Source organism: Scyliorhinus canicula, chromosome 8, assembly GCF_902713615.1.
Source record: "Scyliorhinus canicula chromosome 8, sScyCan1.1, whole genome shotgun sequence".
In the NCBI taxonomy this organism is placed as follows: Eukaryota; Metazoa; Chordata; class Chondrichthyes; order Carcharhiniformes; family Scyliorhinidae; genus Scyliorhinus; species Scyliorhinus canicula.
The window spans coordinates 197,174,534-197,191,409 of record NC_052153.1 but is presented as its reverse complement, the minus strand read 5'-3'; the positions used below and the strand labels follow the sequence as shown (position 1 = coordinate 197,191,409).

General features: G+C 47.9%; 1 protein-coding gene across 1 annotated transcript in view; it reads right to left on the bottom strand.

Moving 5' to 3' along the window:
- The window catches only part of cplane1 (ciliogenesis and planar polarity effector 1), a 288,296-nt gene that overhangs the window by 259,138 nt on the left and 12,282 nt on the right, over positions 1–16,876 (bottom strand). The window contains exons 2-5 of the mRNA XM_038803925.1: positions 16,368–16,503; positions 12,759–12,878; positions 10,902–11,134; positions 3,673–3,779 (exon numbers count right to left, since the gene is read on the bottom strand). Of these exons, the coding sequence (XP_038659853.1) occupies positions 3,673–3,779; positions 10,902–11,134; positions 12,759–12,878; positions 16,368–16,503 (596 nt within the window). The remainder of the gene's footprint in view (positions 1–3,672; positions 3,780–10,901; positions 11,135–12,758; positions 12,879–16,367; positions 16,504–16,876) is intronic.

The window sequence follows — 16,876 nt, the reverse complement described above, 5'->3', positions numbered from 1 at the left end:
GGACCAGTGGCCTGACTAAGCCGGGATTCTGCCAACCTCAACCTTTATTTTCTAACACCCATTTCTGCAGAGAGATTGAATTTGTTTGTTTCACTGTGTGTGTGCGCTGGGGGAATTCTTTAGGACAACACAGATAATCGTCCTTCCCGATTACAATCGTGTGTTCACCAAAACTTGCAAGTTTCGAAAATAAACTTTGTTTTATAATAAACAATTACTGAGTTGATTGAAAGAAAGCTGGTTAAAGTCTATTTTATTCTGGGTATCAGTACAGAGGGTAAACAATTAGTCATTCTGGTGAGCAAATCCAACAATGTGATTGATGATTGTGCAAATTTCAGATATATTGTGCTTTTTGTAGTTGGTGCAGTCAGGGCTAAAAGCCTGGGTTAGGATGTTGATAGAAATTAACGACGACTATAATCATATTAACCATGAGAGTCAGGGAAGCTGAATAGCTGGGAATATTTAGCAAGTTGCTTAAGACTTGTTTAAGATTGTAAGAACAGTGACGCCAACTAGCTAAAAGGCCCCATTGTTATACAGTAAAGAACTGGTAGTTTCGTCTCCATAGTAACAGCCAGTCTCGGGCTGATAATTTCTTAACTGAAACTGTGTTTCTCCAATTATGTCTAGATGGAGGTGTGGATTGGCAGGCGATGGAATGAGAAATTGGCACCAATATATTTGAATACATATATCTCTTAAATTGATGGACAGACACTTTGTCCGAATTGAGTGAATTATAAATCAGTTAAAGCCAATCAGAGGTGTAAACAAGGCGAGACCACCTAGCATAGTGGTTAGCACAATTGCTACACAGCTCCAGGGTCGCAGGATCGATTCCCGGCTTGGGTCACTGTCTGTGCCAAGAAAGCACAACAGCGCCTATGCTTCCTCAGGAAACTAAGGAAATTCAGCATGTCCACATTAACCCTTACCAACTTTTACAGATGCACCATAGAAAGCATCCTATCGGGCTGCATCACAGCCTGGTATGGCAACTGCTCGGCCCAGGACCGCAAGGAACTTCAGAGAGTCGTGAATACCGCCCAGTCCATCACACGAACCTGCCTCCCATCCATTGACTCCATCTACACCTCCTGCTGCCGGGGGAAAGCGGGCAGCATAATCAAGGATCCCTCCCACCCGGCTTACTCACTTTTCCAACTTCTTCCATCGGGCAGGAGATTCAGAAGTCTGAGAACACGCACGAACAGACTCAAAAACAGCTTCTTCCCCACTGTCACCAGACTCCTAAATGACCCTCTTATTGACAGACCTCATTAACACTACACCCTGTATGCTTCATCCGATGCCAATGCTTATGTAGTTACATTGTATATCTTGTGTTGCCCTATTATGTATTCTCATGCATTTTCTTGAATTTTGTTTAATTCCCTTTTCTTCCATGTACTGAATGATCTGTTGAGCTGCTTGCAGAAAAATACTTTTCACTGTACCTCGGTACACGTGACAATAAACAAATCCAATCCAATCCAATCCAATCTAATCCTTAGTGTCCAAAATTGCCCTCAGTGTTGGGTGGGGTTACTGGGTTATGGGGATGGGGTGGACGTGGGGGCTTGGGTAGAATGCTCTTTCCAAGAGCCGGTGCAGACTCGATGGGCTGAATGGCCTCCTTCTGCACTGTAAATTCTATGTACATTCAAATTCTCTGTGAAGAATCACTTGTCGAGATGGAAAAATTCATTCCGGAATCAATCTATCTATTTCCTTGCTGCTTTTGCTAAATCGCCATTCTTCTTTTGTTTAAATCACTCGGTCATTTTATACCGTGTATTATGATTTGAAGAATAACCTAGATGTGTAATTGAATAGTAATAATAATAATAATAGCTTATTGTCACAAGTAGGCTTCAATGAAGTTACTGTGAAAAGCCCCTAGTCGCCACATTCCGGTGCCTGTTCGGGGAGGCCGGTATGGGAATCGAACCCGCGCTGCTGGCCTTGTTCTGCATTACAAGCCAGCTGTTTAGCCCACTGTGCTAAACCAGCCCCTTTAAAAACTCAACTACTGTATTCGCTAAAGACAATCAATCCGACCTAAATTTGTATTGACAAATAATGCTTATCAGTGACATAGTTGACAAATAAAGTTCAAGTGAACTTTGTCAAAAAGCACAGACTTGACCTCTGTTATTTGGGAACTAAGAAAGGATAACGGATATCCAGGGTTCCGAATAGACACAGAGATCCATCAGGTGTGTATCTGACTGCTGTAGTCGTCTTTCTTAAAATCCTGGTTTAAAAGACAGGCAGACACTTTGGTTACAGAGATGCAATTAAAGCATCGTAAAAGTAAGACCATCATTCATTCCAACTATGTATAGTCTTTACCTGAATAGGGCTGATGGAATTTTGTTCATTGAAAGAAGGTTCCCTGGGGAGTTGGTAATTAGACCATAAGACCATAAGACAAAGGAGTGGAAGTAAGGCCATTCGGCCCATCGAGTCCACTCCGCGATTCAATCATGGCTGATGGGCATTTCAACTCCACCTACATTGCAGGTGGAGACATTGTGTTTAACCTTAGTCAGATGGTCATCATAGAATTTACAGTGCGGAAGGAGACCATTTGGCCCATCGAGACGACACCGGCCCTTGAAAGAGTACCCTACCTAAGCCAATGCCTCCACCCTGTCCCCTTAACCCCAACTAACCTTTCTGACATGAAGGGATAGAGATGAACAGGCGCCGGAATGTGGCGACTAGGGGCTTTTCACAGTAACTTCGTTTGAAGCTACTTGGGACAATAAGCCATTTTCATTTCATTTACAGTCCAAAGGCGGCCATTTGGCCCATTGAGTCTCCACCGGCTCTTACAAAGAGCACCCTACTGAAGCCCACGTATCTCCCCTATCCCCGTAACCCCCACTTAACATTTTTTGGACACCAAGGGCAATTTAGCATGGCCAATCCACCTAACCTGCACATCTTTGGACTGTGGGAGGAAACCGGAGCACCCGGAGGAAACACTCGCAGACTCCGCACAGACAGTGACCCAAGCCGGGAATCGAGCCCGGGACCTTGGAGCAGTGAAGCAACTGTGCTAACCACTGTGCTAACGTGCTGCCCAATGCAGACAATGGGAGGAACCTGGGGCTGAAGCAGTCAGGTGGTGAGTTTGGTTTAGACCTGCCTGTGTGTTACACACTAGTTTACTAGTTTGTCTCAGGTAAGAATGTACAAGGTTGTTTTCTTTTCTCTCTCTCTCACTCTCTGTCTGATCTGGGATCATAATTACGATTAAATTAATGGTACAAGTGGCAGAACAGTGGGCTAGATACTGCACGCACTCCTCCCATCCTAGTTGGTACAGCTTATACCAGCACAGTCACACAGCGACTGTGTATACATGAGGGTGTATACACACACACACACACACGCACACACACACGCACTCATTGAATCGTATATACACACTGACATCCACTCAACTTCACATCAACACATACATCAACACATTGACGGTAATGTACACACATTAACATGTGTAAAGGTGAATGCTCACACACATATACATAAACATAAGCCAACATATACATAAGCATTCCTCCACATAAACACTAAATCAGACACATACCCACTAACATCCACGCATACTCCTTACTGGGCGGCTAGTACTTGGACCAAAATGGAAAATCTTACCTGATGCACAGTTCCACCTGCTCAAACCACTTCAGCCTCAGTGTGGTTAGTATCAGAGCGTCACCACATGTAAAGACAAAACAGCAGAAGCAGCAGTCACCCAGCACCTGCACCCAAAAACATGGACCACATTGGATCAGTACAGTGTCATCATTCACTTATAAAAGCACCTTGAACAATCGTTCACTTATATAAGCCCCACCCTCAGCAAGGTTCTTATGATGGACAGCGAGATGTGGCACATTTCAAATCAACTGAGTCTTCATATCTCCAACACTTCAGAGTGTCATGAATGTTCATTTCCTGATGGGAGAGAATCTCTCCGCTCCGCTAGAGAGCACAGATACAGTGATGTGCAAATTCTCTTTTCACACACACACACACACACTCCTCTCCTCCAACACGCAAACTCACTCTCCTCTAACACGCACACTCACTCTCCTCTATCATACACACACACTCTCCTCTATCACGCACACTCACTCTCCTCTAACACGCACACTCACTCTCCTCTAACACGCACACTCACTCTCCTCTAACACGCACACTCACTCTCCTCTAATACGCACACTCACTCTCCTCTATCACGCACACTCACTCTCCTCTATCACGCACACTCACTCTCCTCTAACACGCACACTCACTCTCCTCTATCACGCACACTCACTCTCCTCTAACACACACACTCACTCTCCTCTATCTCACACACTCACTCTCCTCTATCATACACACACACTCTCCTCTATCACGCACACTCACTCTCCTCTAACACGCACACTCACTCTCCTCTAACACGCACACTCACTCTCCTCTAACACGCACACTCACTCTCCTCTAACACGCACACTCACTCTCCTCTAACACGCACACTCACTCTCCTCTAACACGCACACTCACTCTCCTCTATCACGCACACTCACTCTCCTCTAACACGCACACTCACTCTCCTCTAACACGCACACTCACTCTCTTCTAACACGCACACTCACTCTCCTCTAACACGCACACTCACTCTCCTCTATCACGCACACTCACTCTCCTCTATCACGCACACTCACTCTCCTCTATCACGCACACTCACTCTCCTCTAACACGCACACAAACACTGTAATTGTTATATTTGTTACAGTAATGTCATTTAAAAAGAGGTTAAGGTGTATACAGCCAGCAAATCTGCTAAAGCTGTGATTAAGGGATTGTAAAAGTGAGATAATTATTGATTTTAACCATTTATTTGTTTACAGATAGTGGGCTAATGGAATATTGTTTTCGAAGATCCCTGCATATGGATAATCTATGAGCGATTGTGCTTTGATCCTTGCTAACCAAGTCATGGACATCTTGTGGGAGAGGCCAGTCAAATGCCTTATGCTTAAGATCGAGCTGATGTAATTAAGGGGAGGAACCAGGTCTGTATGTAGTTTCAGTTTGCCAGAGGATTTGAGTTGAACAGAGTGTCTTCAGTTGGCTCCTGAAAGGATCTCTCCAAGGTTTTGGCACAGAGAGAAGCAAGGAATGGTATAATAAGAATCTTTATCGTCACAAATAGGCTTAGATTAACACAGCATTGAAGTTCCTATGAAAAGCCCCTAGTCGCCACATTCCAGCGCCTGTTCGGGTACACTGAGGGAGAATTCAAAATGTCCAAATCACCTAACAGCACATCTTTTGGGACTTGTGGGAGGAAACCGGAGCACCCGGAGGAAACCCACGCAGACATGGGGAGAACGTGCAGACTCCACACAGACAGTGACCCAAGTAGGAATCGAACCTGGGACTCTGGAGCTGTGAAGCAACAGTGCTTTCCACTGTGCTACCATGTTGCCCCCAGGAAACCTGATTGTTATCTTTATTTATAAGTGGTCTTTGAACTATATTAGTTTGCTAAAAGGAATATATATATTTGCAGGTTGTTAGGGATCCCGTACGGGAATCATTTGTAAAACTGTGAGGGAACTTGATTAAACCACAGGAGTGATCACACTGACCAATCGGTACCTTTTATGTATCTTTTAAAACAAACTTTAATTTAAACACAGAATCAATGACATTAGCAACACAGCAATAGGTTTCCATAGAAGAGTTAAAACAGTTCTTAAATAAAAGGGGGGAAAAACTCCTGATCTACACCTGCTACCATATATTCCAATGAAGCAATTCAATGTAATTGCACTTAGAAATAAACTGAACAATCAGGGTTACTAGTGTCTCTGTGCAAAAATTAAGAAAGAGACCTTTTCAGGAACAACCTGAAAATTCCTGTCTCATCAGCCTAAAATCCTATGGCAAACTGCCAAACTAGACAGACCTGGCTCCTCCCATTAATTACATCATCTGTATCCCATGTATAATGCATTCTCCAGTCTCCTCCAACTAAGATACCCCATGATCTTCTCAGCTAGGATTAAACACAATACCTCAAATTATCTACATCCCATGGAACCTCTGAAACATAAACAGTATTCCATTAGCTATCTACATGTAAACATGTAAATGGTTAAATTCAATGATTATCTCACCTTTACAAAGCAAAGTAAAAGTAAAGTCGCCACCGTCCCAGATGACCATAGGTTGCTTTCCCCTTTGAGCACAGTAAGAAGTCTGACAACACCAGGTTAAAGTCCAACAGGTTTGTTTCAAACACGAGCTTTCGGAGCACGGAGCTGCGCTCCGAAAGCTCGTGTTTGAAACAAACCTGTTGGACTTTAACCAGGTGTTGTAAGACTTCTTACTGTGCTCACCCCAGTCCAACGCCGGCATCTCCACATCATGGTTCCCCTTTGAGGGGGGAGAGCTGACTGGCGGTGATTTACCCTGAGGGTCACCACGCCTCAGGCAAGGGTGAGAAGGCGGGGCCTTCATGAATAACCTCAGCCGGTACGGGAATTGAACTCACGCTGTTGGCCTCGCTCTTCATCAGAAACCAGCTGAGGTAAACCCCCCCAACTCACTTCACTCACCCCACCTTTATGATCTCTTAATCACAGCTGTAGCTGTGGTCATTGACTTCAGGAAGCAAAGTACTGGACACACCCCTGTCAGCATCAACGGGGCCGAGGTGGAGATGGTCAAATTCCTAGGGGTGCACATCTCCAAAATCTGTCCTGGTCCACCCACGTCGACGCTACCACCAAGAAAGCACAACAGCGCCTATACCGTAGTCCCCCGTTATACCGCGCCCCGCAATACCGCGGTTCGCGATATACGGCGGGGGTGCCTATGGACCCCAACTTTTTTCACTCTTTTTGAAACAACACCTTTTTAAGCCGGTGAACTTTTTTTCATTCATTCGATCGCCAATCAGCCGCGATGATTGGCCCGTTTAGGCGCGATAAATAGCCGTGATGATTGGTGATTAAAGTGACAGTTTTCTATCCCCAACCGTTTAAAAGGGAGACCTTTTCCAGTACAGTATCCAGTTCATTTTAAAATGAAAGCGTCTAAAAACCAAATGCCGAAGCGCAAGTCTTACACAGTAAAGGAAAAGATACATTTGATAGACCGTATTCGAAACGGCGAAACAAAGGCAAAATTATCCAGAGAGACTGATGTACCGGAGTCAACCCTCCGTGGGTGGGAGAAAGATAAGGACAGTTTGAGAATTTATGTTGAGACAGTTTCTGACAGGAAAAAGGCAAGGACCGCTAGTGACATTAACTTGGAGAAGGCTGTGTTCGCCTGGTTTGTCCAGGAACAGTCTGGTGGCACCCCCCTATCTGGACCTATCATCAGGACTCAGGCTGAGAAGTTCCATCAGCAGCTCCACCCAGAGGACACCAATTTCGTAGCCAGCAAGGGTTGGCTCCATCGGTTCCAGAAAAGACATGGGATAGGTGCAGTTACCATCAGTGGTGAACAGAGATCCGCCGACTCAGGAGCAGCAGCAGCCTTTCCCGACATCCTCAAGGACTACATGGTGCAAGAGGAGCTGACCCCAGAGCAACTCTACAATGCAGATGAGTCAGGGCTCTACTGGAAGATGCTGCCTGACAATACCCTAGCTGTCAAGGATGATGCCCACAAGACTCTGGGGTTCAAGCAAGCCAAGAACAGGTTCACCATTCTGTTTGCCAGCAATGCCACAGGAACACACAAGCTGAAGCCATTGATTGTGGGCAAATACAAGTCTCCTAGATGCTTTCACCACATCAACATGGAGAACCTACCCATCACCTACCGGAACTCTGGCAAAGCCTGGATGACAGCTACCCTATTTGAGGAGTGGTTCTTCAAGCACTTTGTACCCAGTGTCAGGGACCACCTTAGTGCCCGCAACTTACCGCAGGAGGTCACACTCCTACTGGACAACTGCTCAGCCCACCCTCAGGGAGATGTTCTCAAGACCAGGGATGGGCAGATCCAAGTGCTCTATCTCCCAAAGAACACCACCAGCAAGATCCAGCCATGTGATGCTGGCATCATTCAGACCTTCAAGTCTGTGTACAAAAAGGAACTGATCCTGGAAATGATAGACTCTCCTCTCACTGTCCCAGATTACCTGAAAGCCATCACCATCAAGGATGCCTGTTACCTGGCAGGGAAGGCCTGGGGAGCTGTGACAGAGAAGACCATCACCAACTGCTGGAACAAGGCCCTAGGAGCAGCACTCCCACAACAAGACCCAGAAGAAGAGGACTTCCTAGGCTTTACTGAAGCAGAGACCAGGGCAGCTGAGGAGAGGCTAGAGGACCTGGCTGAGAACCTAACACTCCGGGATTGGGTGAACAGGTGGTCAGCCGCAGAGGACGACATGACACCCACAGAAACATTCACAGAGGAGGAGATCATCGACCAGGTCACCCAAGAGGAGGCAGAAGAAGAAGAACCCCAGCCCACAGTGGCAAAGAGCCACTCGGATGCCATCACCAACCTGAAGTGGCTCACAGACTACACAGAGCAACAGGACTTCGACCCCATATACATACTACATCTGAAGAACCTCCAGAGACAAGCACAAGTCAAGATGAGGAAGGGGATGTGCCAGAAGAAACTCACAGACTTTTTCATGTCATTTAAATGATTTTTAAAAATATGCTTGTAAGTGCTATTTTATGTTTTATTGTATATTTTTTTGAGTGGTATTTTTTAATAAATTTAAAACTTTAAAGAACTTTGATGTTTTTTATTTAAAACGCCCTTCCATTCTTACATTCTTACACAATCAGCAATGTTTCCTCTCGTTCACCTATTATCGCCATCGTGGATATCCGTGGCTCGGATGCAACGCGGGTGGCTGTCTTGGACCCCAACACCCGCGTTATAACGGGGGACTACTGTACTTCCTCAGGAAACTAAGGAAATTCGGCATGTCCACATTAACCCTTACCAACTTTTACAGATGCACTATAGAAAGCATCCTATTGGGCTGCATCACAGCCTGGTATGGCAACTGCTCGGCACAGGACCACAAGGAACTTCAGAGAGTCGTGAATACCGCCCAGTCCATCACACGAACCTGCCTCCCATCCATGGACTCCATCTACACCTCCCGCTGCCGGGGGAAAGCGGGCAGCATAATCAAAGACCCCATCCCACCCACCCGGCTTACTCACTCTTCCAACTTCTTCCATTGGGCAGGAGATACAGAAGTCTGAGAACACGCACGAACAGACTCAAAAACAGCTTCTTCCCCGCTGTCACCAGACTCCTAAATGACCCTCTTATTGACTGACCTCATTAACACTACACCCTGTATGCTTCATCCGATGCCGGTGTTTATGTAGTTACATTTTATATCTTGTGTTGCCCTATTATGTATTTTCTTTTATTCCCTTTTCTTCCCATATACTTAATGATCTGCTCGCAGAAAAATACTTTTCACTGTAGCTTGGTACACATGGCAATGAACAATCCAATCCAATCCAATACACACAAACTCACTCCCCTCACACACAAACGCGTGCACACTTTCGCTCCCATCACACACAAACACATGCATACTCTCACTCCCCTCACAGAAACATGCGCATACCCACTCGCCTCACACAAATTCATGCACTTCACTCCACTCACACAAACGCGTGCCCACACTCCAACTCCCCCTCACACAGAAACCCGCGCTCACTCACTCCCCTCACAGAAAGCGTGCCCACACTCACTCCCCCTCACACACAAACCCGCGCACTCCCATTCCCTTCGCACAGAAACGGGCGCACACTCTCACTCCCCTCACACAAACGCGTGCCCACACTCACACTCCTCGCACACCCAATCGCATAACCACACTCATGTCACGTCCATCACCTCTCTCGTACGCACACTCACTCCTCTCGCACGCACACTCACTCACCTCTCTCGCACGCACACCCACTCACCTCTCTCGCATGCACACTCATTCCTCTCACATGCACACTCACTCACCTCTCTCTCATCTCTCTCGCACACACACTCGCTCACTCACCTCTCTCTCGCCTCTCTCATACGCACACTGACTCACTTCTCGCGCAGGCGTTACATGCACACTCTCTCGCACGCTCTCCCCTCTCTTGCACCGGGCACTCTCTCGCAAGCACACATGCACACTCCTCTCTTGCCCATGTGCGCTTCCACACTCCTCTCACACACTTGCATGCGTGCATCTTGCACACACGCACACATTTCTCTCGCATGCATGCACACTCATCTCTCTCACACGTAATAAGATTTTAAGTTGAACATGTGTGTGGCAAGGCAGGAGGATTTCAGGTTGCTCCTGAAAGGGCCTCTGCCCAAAGGTTTGCACAGAGAACCCACTCACCCTGATTCAGGGGTTATGTGGAGAAGGCAGGAGAATGGGGATGAGAAACATATCAGCCAAGATTGAATGGCTGGGCAGACTCGATGGGCTGAGTGGCCTAATTCTGCTCCTGTATCTTATGGTCTTTGGTCTTATGATTGTTAACTTTATTTATAAGTGGCATTTGAACTGTATTGGGTGACAGGTGTAGATAGTGAGATTTTTTCCCTTTATTTAAAAGCTGTTTTAATGGTTAATTGTAAAGTTATTTCTTTGTTGCACATATGATTAATTCTGTGTCTAAATTAAAGTTTGTTTTACCATAAAAAATACCTATTGGTCATTGTTATCACTCGTGGTCCTTCACAGTCTTACAAATTGCAAATTGTTAGTATTTTCAGACAGTCCTAACAGTAGTATGCTATATAAACATGCTGTGCCCCGGTAAGGAGAATTAGCACTGCGCTCCGACGTTTGCCTTTTACAATGTGTTTAGCCGTAGCGATGGACTTACCTCGTCGGTGTGAAAGACAGCGTGTACAGTGGTGTCCTTATCCTCGGCCTGGGGAAGTTTGGTTTGACCATCCACCATGACTTGGGCCCACCTGCCACTGAGCTGAGTCCCAGGAACAGACGACAAGTCTCGCCTCTCATTGCTTTCCCAGAGGAAGACTGTCCCGCTCTGACTGGCCACAAGAATTCTCTTTCCATCCCTCGACACAAACAGGAACAGCTTAGTCGCAGACTCTGAGAGAGGGAGAGGGAAGAATGGAGACACAGAGGGGAGAGGACAAAAACAACTTAATTTCACAGTACATAGCTAAAAAGATTGGACAAGGTAGCCAGTCGTTCAAACAGCAATATCCAAAGTCTAAGTAGAGAGTGTTGTGTGTCAGAGCCCTATAATAGGCAGCTAGTTACACCATGTTGCAACTATCCTCTTTCATAGATTATCATAGAATTTACAGTGCAGAAGGAGGCCACTCGGCCCATCGAGTCTGCACGGGCTCTTGGAAAGAGCACCCTACCCAAGGTCAACACCTCCACCCTATCCCCATAACCCAGTAACCCCACCCAACACTAAGGGAAATTTTGGACACTAAGGGCAATTTATCGTGGCCAATCCACCTAACCTGCACATCTTTGGGCTGTGGGAGGAAACCGGAGCACCCGGAGGAAACGCACGCACACACGAAGAGGATGTGCAGACTCCTTACAGACAGTGACCCAAGCCGGAATCGAACCTGGAACCCTGGAGCTGTGAAGCAATTGTGCTAACCACTGTGCTACCGTGCTGCCCTTTAATTGTGCTGTCCTTTGGTTCTGTCCATGCAGTAGTTCAAGGAGTAGGTCCACCGTCTCCACCAGCGACTGGTAATGACAGTATAAAGCCCTCAAACATTGTGTGCAAGGTTGACTGAGAGAGGACCACAGGGAGTTGCATTGCAGGTTGAGTGAAATCTGCTTGAGGGATGTTATAAACGGCCTCAGTGACCCCAGGCAGGAAAGTGGACAAACCAGGCTGAACTGCTGCTCCTGTGCACTGAATGACAGGCCATAAGAGTGAGAGCTAATTCATACTTGGTTATCATGGCCACCCAGTTGAATGTCCACAGATGGGGTGGGACTCGGTTTAATTGATTGTCAGGTGGCCAATGAATTGGCTCAAAAGGCCGTACTCTGCCCGGTAACAGGTGCTGATTGGATCCTGTCCCAGTGGGATGACCTTCAGGGTCCTGAGGCGTTTGTCTCCTGGAAGCGACAGAGTGTTTTCCCAGAAAGACTGTATTCCTGAAGCTGCAGAGAACCCGGATTACTGAATCTACAGGAAAATCATTCCAGGCCGCAACCAAAGACAAGAACCTTCCCTCTCTCCAGAAATACTGAGTGCTGTACTTCTGAAACTACCGATACCCGAGTGAATTAATATTAAACTACAATTGAAAGGAAAGTTTGAAGAGGAATAAGTTGCTGGAAACCACCATTTAAAACAAAGATTCTTTCTTTCCTTATAATTTCTTGCCCCGTTCTTCCTCTCTGTGTTTGTTTGTCTTAAATGTGTGCACTGAGGGTGGGTGGAAGTGAGGAATTAGGAATTAGATAACAGTTAACCAGTTGTATTTGCTGCGTATTTCATTATAGCTTTTGTAATAAATTAACAGTAATTGTGTTTACATTTACAAACCTGGTGACTGTAATTACTGGGCAGCCAAGAGCCAAAGACTTGGGTATTTTCTAAGAATTATTGGTTAATTCAATTGTGTTATGACTCAGGGTGAAGTGGGACTGGAACTGACTGCTAGCCCAGGGTGTTGTAACACTTCCCAGAAACCCCCAAAATCCTCAGCAACGAACAATCCAAGCTCCCTACCACGGGCAACAGCTACCACTGCACATACGCCTGCTACTGCTGCAATGGTCTTCAAACAGTCCCCATCCTTCTGCCACAGGAAGAGTTCCCCAGTATTCAGCAGTCCAGCCAGCCAGAAACCTGCACAAACACAGAGACAGCAGAAGTGAGAGATCAGTCACAGCCCCCACACACAGGGACACATACTCGCATCGACCCTCACAAACATACACTGACAGCACACACACAAGCACACACAACACAGCTGCATGCACACTCAGAAACAAACACACAACTGCAAACACATGCACACTATCGCACACACTCACAAACATATAACCGCGGACAAATGCACACACTATCGCACACACCCAAATAAACACACACAACCGTGAGCACACCCTTACAAACATGCACATAACATGGCACACAAACATACGAACACACAAGTCGTGCACACACTCAAACAGACGAACACACAAGTCGTGCACACTCACAAACATACAAACGCACAAGTCAGGCACACACACACAAACATAAACACACATGCCACGCACATACTCACAAACAGACAAGTCGTGCACAAGCTCATAAACATAGACACATAACACAATCTCACAAACATACATGCAACACAATCATGCACACCCTAACATACATGTGCACACACTCATGACACACTCACGGCCACGCACTCAGGACACAACCGCGCGCACACTCGGGAGAAAATCGCGCACACACCTGCGACACAATAGCCGCACACTCGCGCACACACTTGCGCATGCACATGCGACACAACCGCGCGCGTGAAACAATCGCAGGCCCACCTCCGCGCAACACAATCTCGCCCTGCAACACCATCCCGCACACGCAGCACATCCCGCACGCGCAGCACATTCCCGCACGCGCAGCACATCCCACACGCGCAGCACCATCTCGCACGTGCAGCACCATCTCGCACACGCAGCACCATCTCGCACACGCAGCACCATCTCGCACACGCAGCACCATCTCGCACACGCAGCACCATCTCGCACACGCAGCACATCCCGCACGCGCAGCACATTCCCGCACGCGCAGCACATTCCCGCACGCGCAGCACAATCTCGCACGCGCAACACAATCTCGCACATGCAGCACAATCTCGCACGCGCAGCACAATCTCGCACGCGCAGCACAATCTCGCACACGCAACACAATCTCGCACACGCAACACAATCTCGCACACGCAACACAATCACGCAAACGCAACTCAATCTCGCACACGCAACTCAATCTCGCACACGCAACACAATCACGCACACGCAACACAATCTCGCACACGCAACTCAATCTCGCACACGTAACAATCTCGCACACGCAACAATCTCGCACACGCAACAATCTCGCACACGCAACAATCTCGCACACGCAACAATCTCGCACACGCAACAATCTCGCACACGCAACAATCTCGCACACGCAACAATCTCGCACACGCAACAATCTCGCACACGCAACAATCTCGCACACGCAACAATCTCGCACACGCAACAATCTCGCACACGCAACACAATCTCACACACGCAACTCAATCTCACACACGCAACACAATCTCGCACACGCAACACAATCTCGCACAATGAACTCAATCTCGCACATGCAACACAATCTCGCACATGCAACTCAATCTCGCACACGCAACTCAATCTCGCACACGCAACTCAATCTCGCACACGCAACACAATCTCGCACACGCAACTCAATTTTGCACTCGCAACTCAATCTCGCACATGCAACACAATCTCGGACACGCAACACAATCTCGCACAATGAACTCAATCTCGCACACGCAGCACAATCTCGCACACGCAGCACAATCTCGCACACGCAGCACAATCTCGCACACGCAGCACAATCTCGCACACGCAGCACAATCTCGCACACGCAGCACAATCTCGCACACGCAACACAATCACGCACACGCAACACAATCTCGCACACGCAACTCAATCTCGCACACGCAACTCAATCTCGCACACGCAACTCAATCTCGCACACGCAACTCAATCTCGCACACGCAACACAATCTCGCACACGCAACACAATCTCGCACACGCAACACAATCTCGCACACGCAACACAATCTCGCACACGCAACACAATCTCGCACACGCAACACAATCTCGCACACGCAACACAATCTCGCACTCGCAACACAATCTCACACATGCAACACAATCTCGCACACGCAACACAAGCTCGCACACGCAACACAATCTCGCACACGCAACACAATCTCGCACACGCAACACAATCTCGCACACGCAACACAATCTCGCACACGCAACACAATCTCGCACACGCAACTCAATCTCGCACACGCAACTCAATCTCGCACACGCAACTCAATCTCGCACACGCAACTCAATCTCGCACACGCAACACAATCTCGCACACGCAACACAATCTCGCACACGCAACACAATCTCGCACACGCAACACAATCACGCACACGCAACACAATCACGCAAACGCAACACAATCACGCAAACGCAACACAATCACGCACACGCAACACAATCTCGCACACGCAACATAATCACGCGAACGCAACACGATCTCGCACACGCAACACGATCACGCACACGCAACTCAATCTCGCACACGCAACTCAATCTCGCACACGCAACTCAATCTCGCACACGCAACTCAATCTCGCACACGCAACTCAATCTCGCACACGCAACTCAATCTCGCACACGCAACTCAATCTCGCACACGCAACTCAATCTCGCACACGCAACTCAATCTCGCACACGCAACTCAATCTCGCACACGCAACACAATCTCGCACACGCAACACAATCTCGCACACGCAACACAATCTCGCACACGCAACACAATCACGCAAACGCAACTCAATCTCGCACACGCAACTCAATCTCGCACACGCAACACAATCACGCACACGCAACACAATCTCGCACACGCAACTCAATCTCGCACACGCAACTCAATCTCGCACACGCAACAATCTCGCACACACAACAATCTCGCACACGCAACAATCTCGCACACGCAACAATCTCGCACACGCAACAATCTCGCACACGCAACAATCTCGCACACGCAACAATCTCGCACACGCAACAATCTCGCACACGCAACAATCTCGCACACGCAACACAATCTCACACACGCAACTCAATCTCACACACGCAACACAATCTCGCACACGCAACACAATCTCGCACAATGAACTCAATCTCGCACATGCAACACAATCTCGCACATGCAACTCAATCTCGCACACGCAACTCAATCTCGCACACGCAACTCAATCTCGCACACGCAACACAATCTCGCACACACAACACAATCTCGCACACGCAACACAATCTCGCACACGCAACACAATCTCGCACACGCAACTCAATCTCACACACGCAACACAATCACGCACACGCAACACAACCTCGCACATGCACCACAGTGGTGAGCACTGTTGTTTGACATGCCAGGGTCCGAGGCTCCTGGCACAACCATAGTCAGCATCATTTACTAATTTGGAATGTGCAAGGTCATGGGGCAAATACAGAGAGACCGTGACTTTAGCACCGCAGCGACCCATCACTGTCTGAAAAATACCATTAGCGGAGGTGTTAACACTCAGCGCGTTCTTCAGCAGCGGCTGCAATTTAGGAATCCTCCTCTGTGTCCTCCCTGTTGACAGAGTGAGCATGCTCAGTCGCTGGGCACCACACAGCAGAATGGCCTCTTTTTCCTTAAGAGAAACAACAAATAAGAGCATCAAACAGTGTGAGGGTCGGAGAGAGGGAGGGAGAGAGGGAGGGGGGAGAGAGTGAGACAGAGAGAGGGGGGAGAGAGCGAGGGGGGGAGAGAAAGAGAAAGGGGGAGAGAGAGAGACTCACAGAGACAGAGACAGAGAGAAACCAGGATTTACATCGATTGGGAGGGCTGACGATTGGGTGCTCATCCTCGGGAAGAGTGGAGAGGCAGCCCTCCGAGACGGACCTCCGAGGCGGACCTCCGAGGCGGCCCTCCGAGACGGCAACCTCCGAGGCGGACCTCCGAGGCCGACCTCCGAGACGGACCTCCGAGACGGACCTCCGAGACGGACCTCCGAGACGGACCTC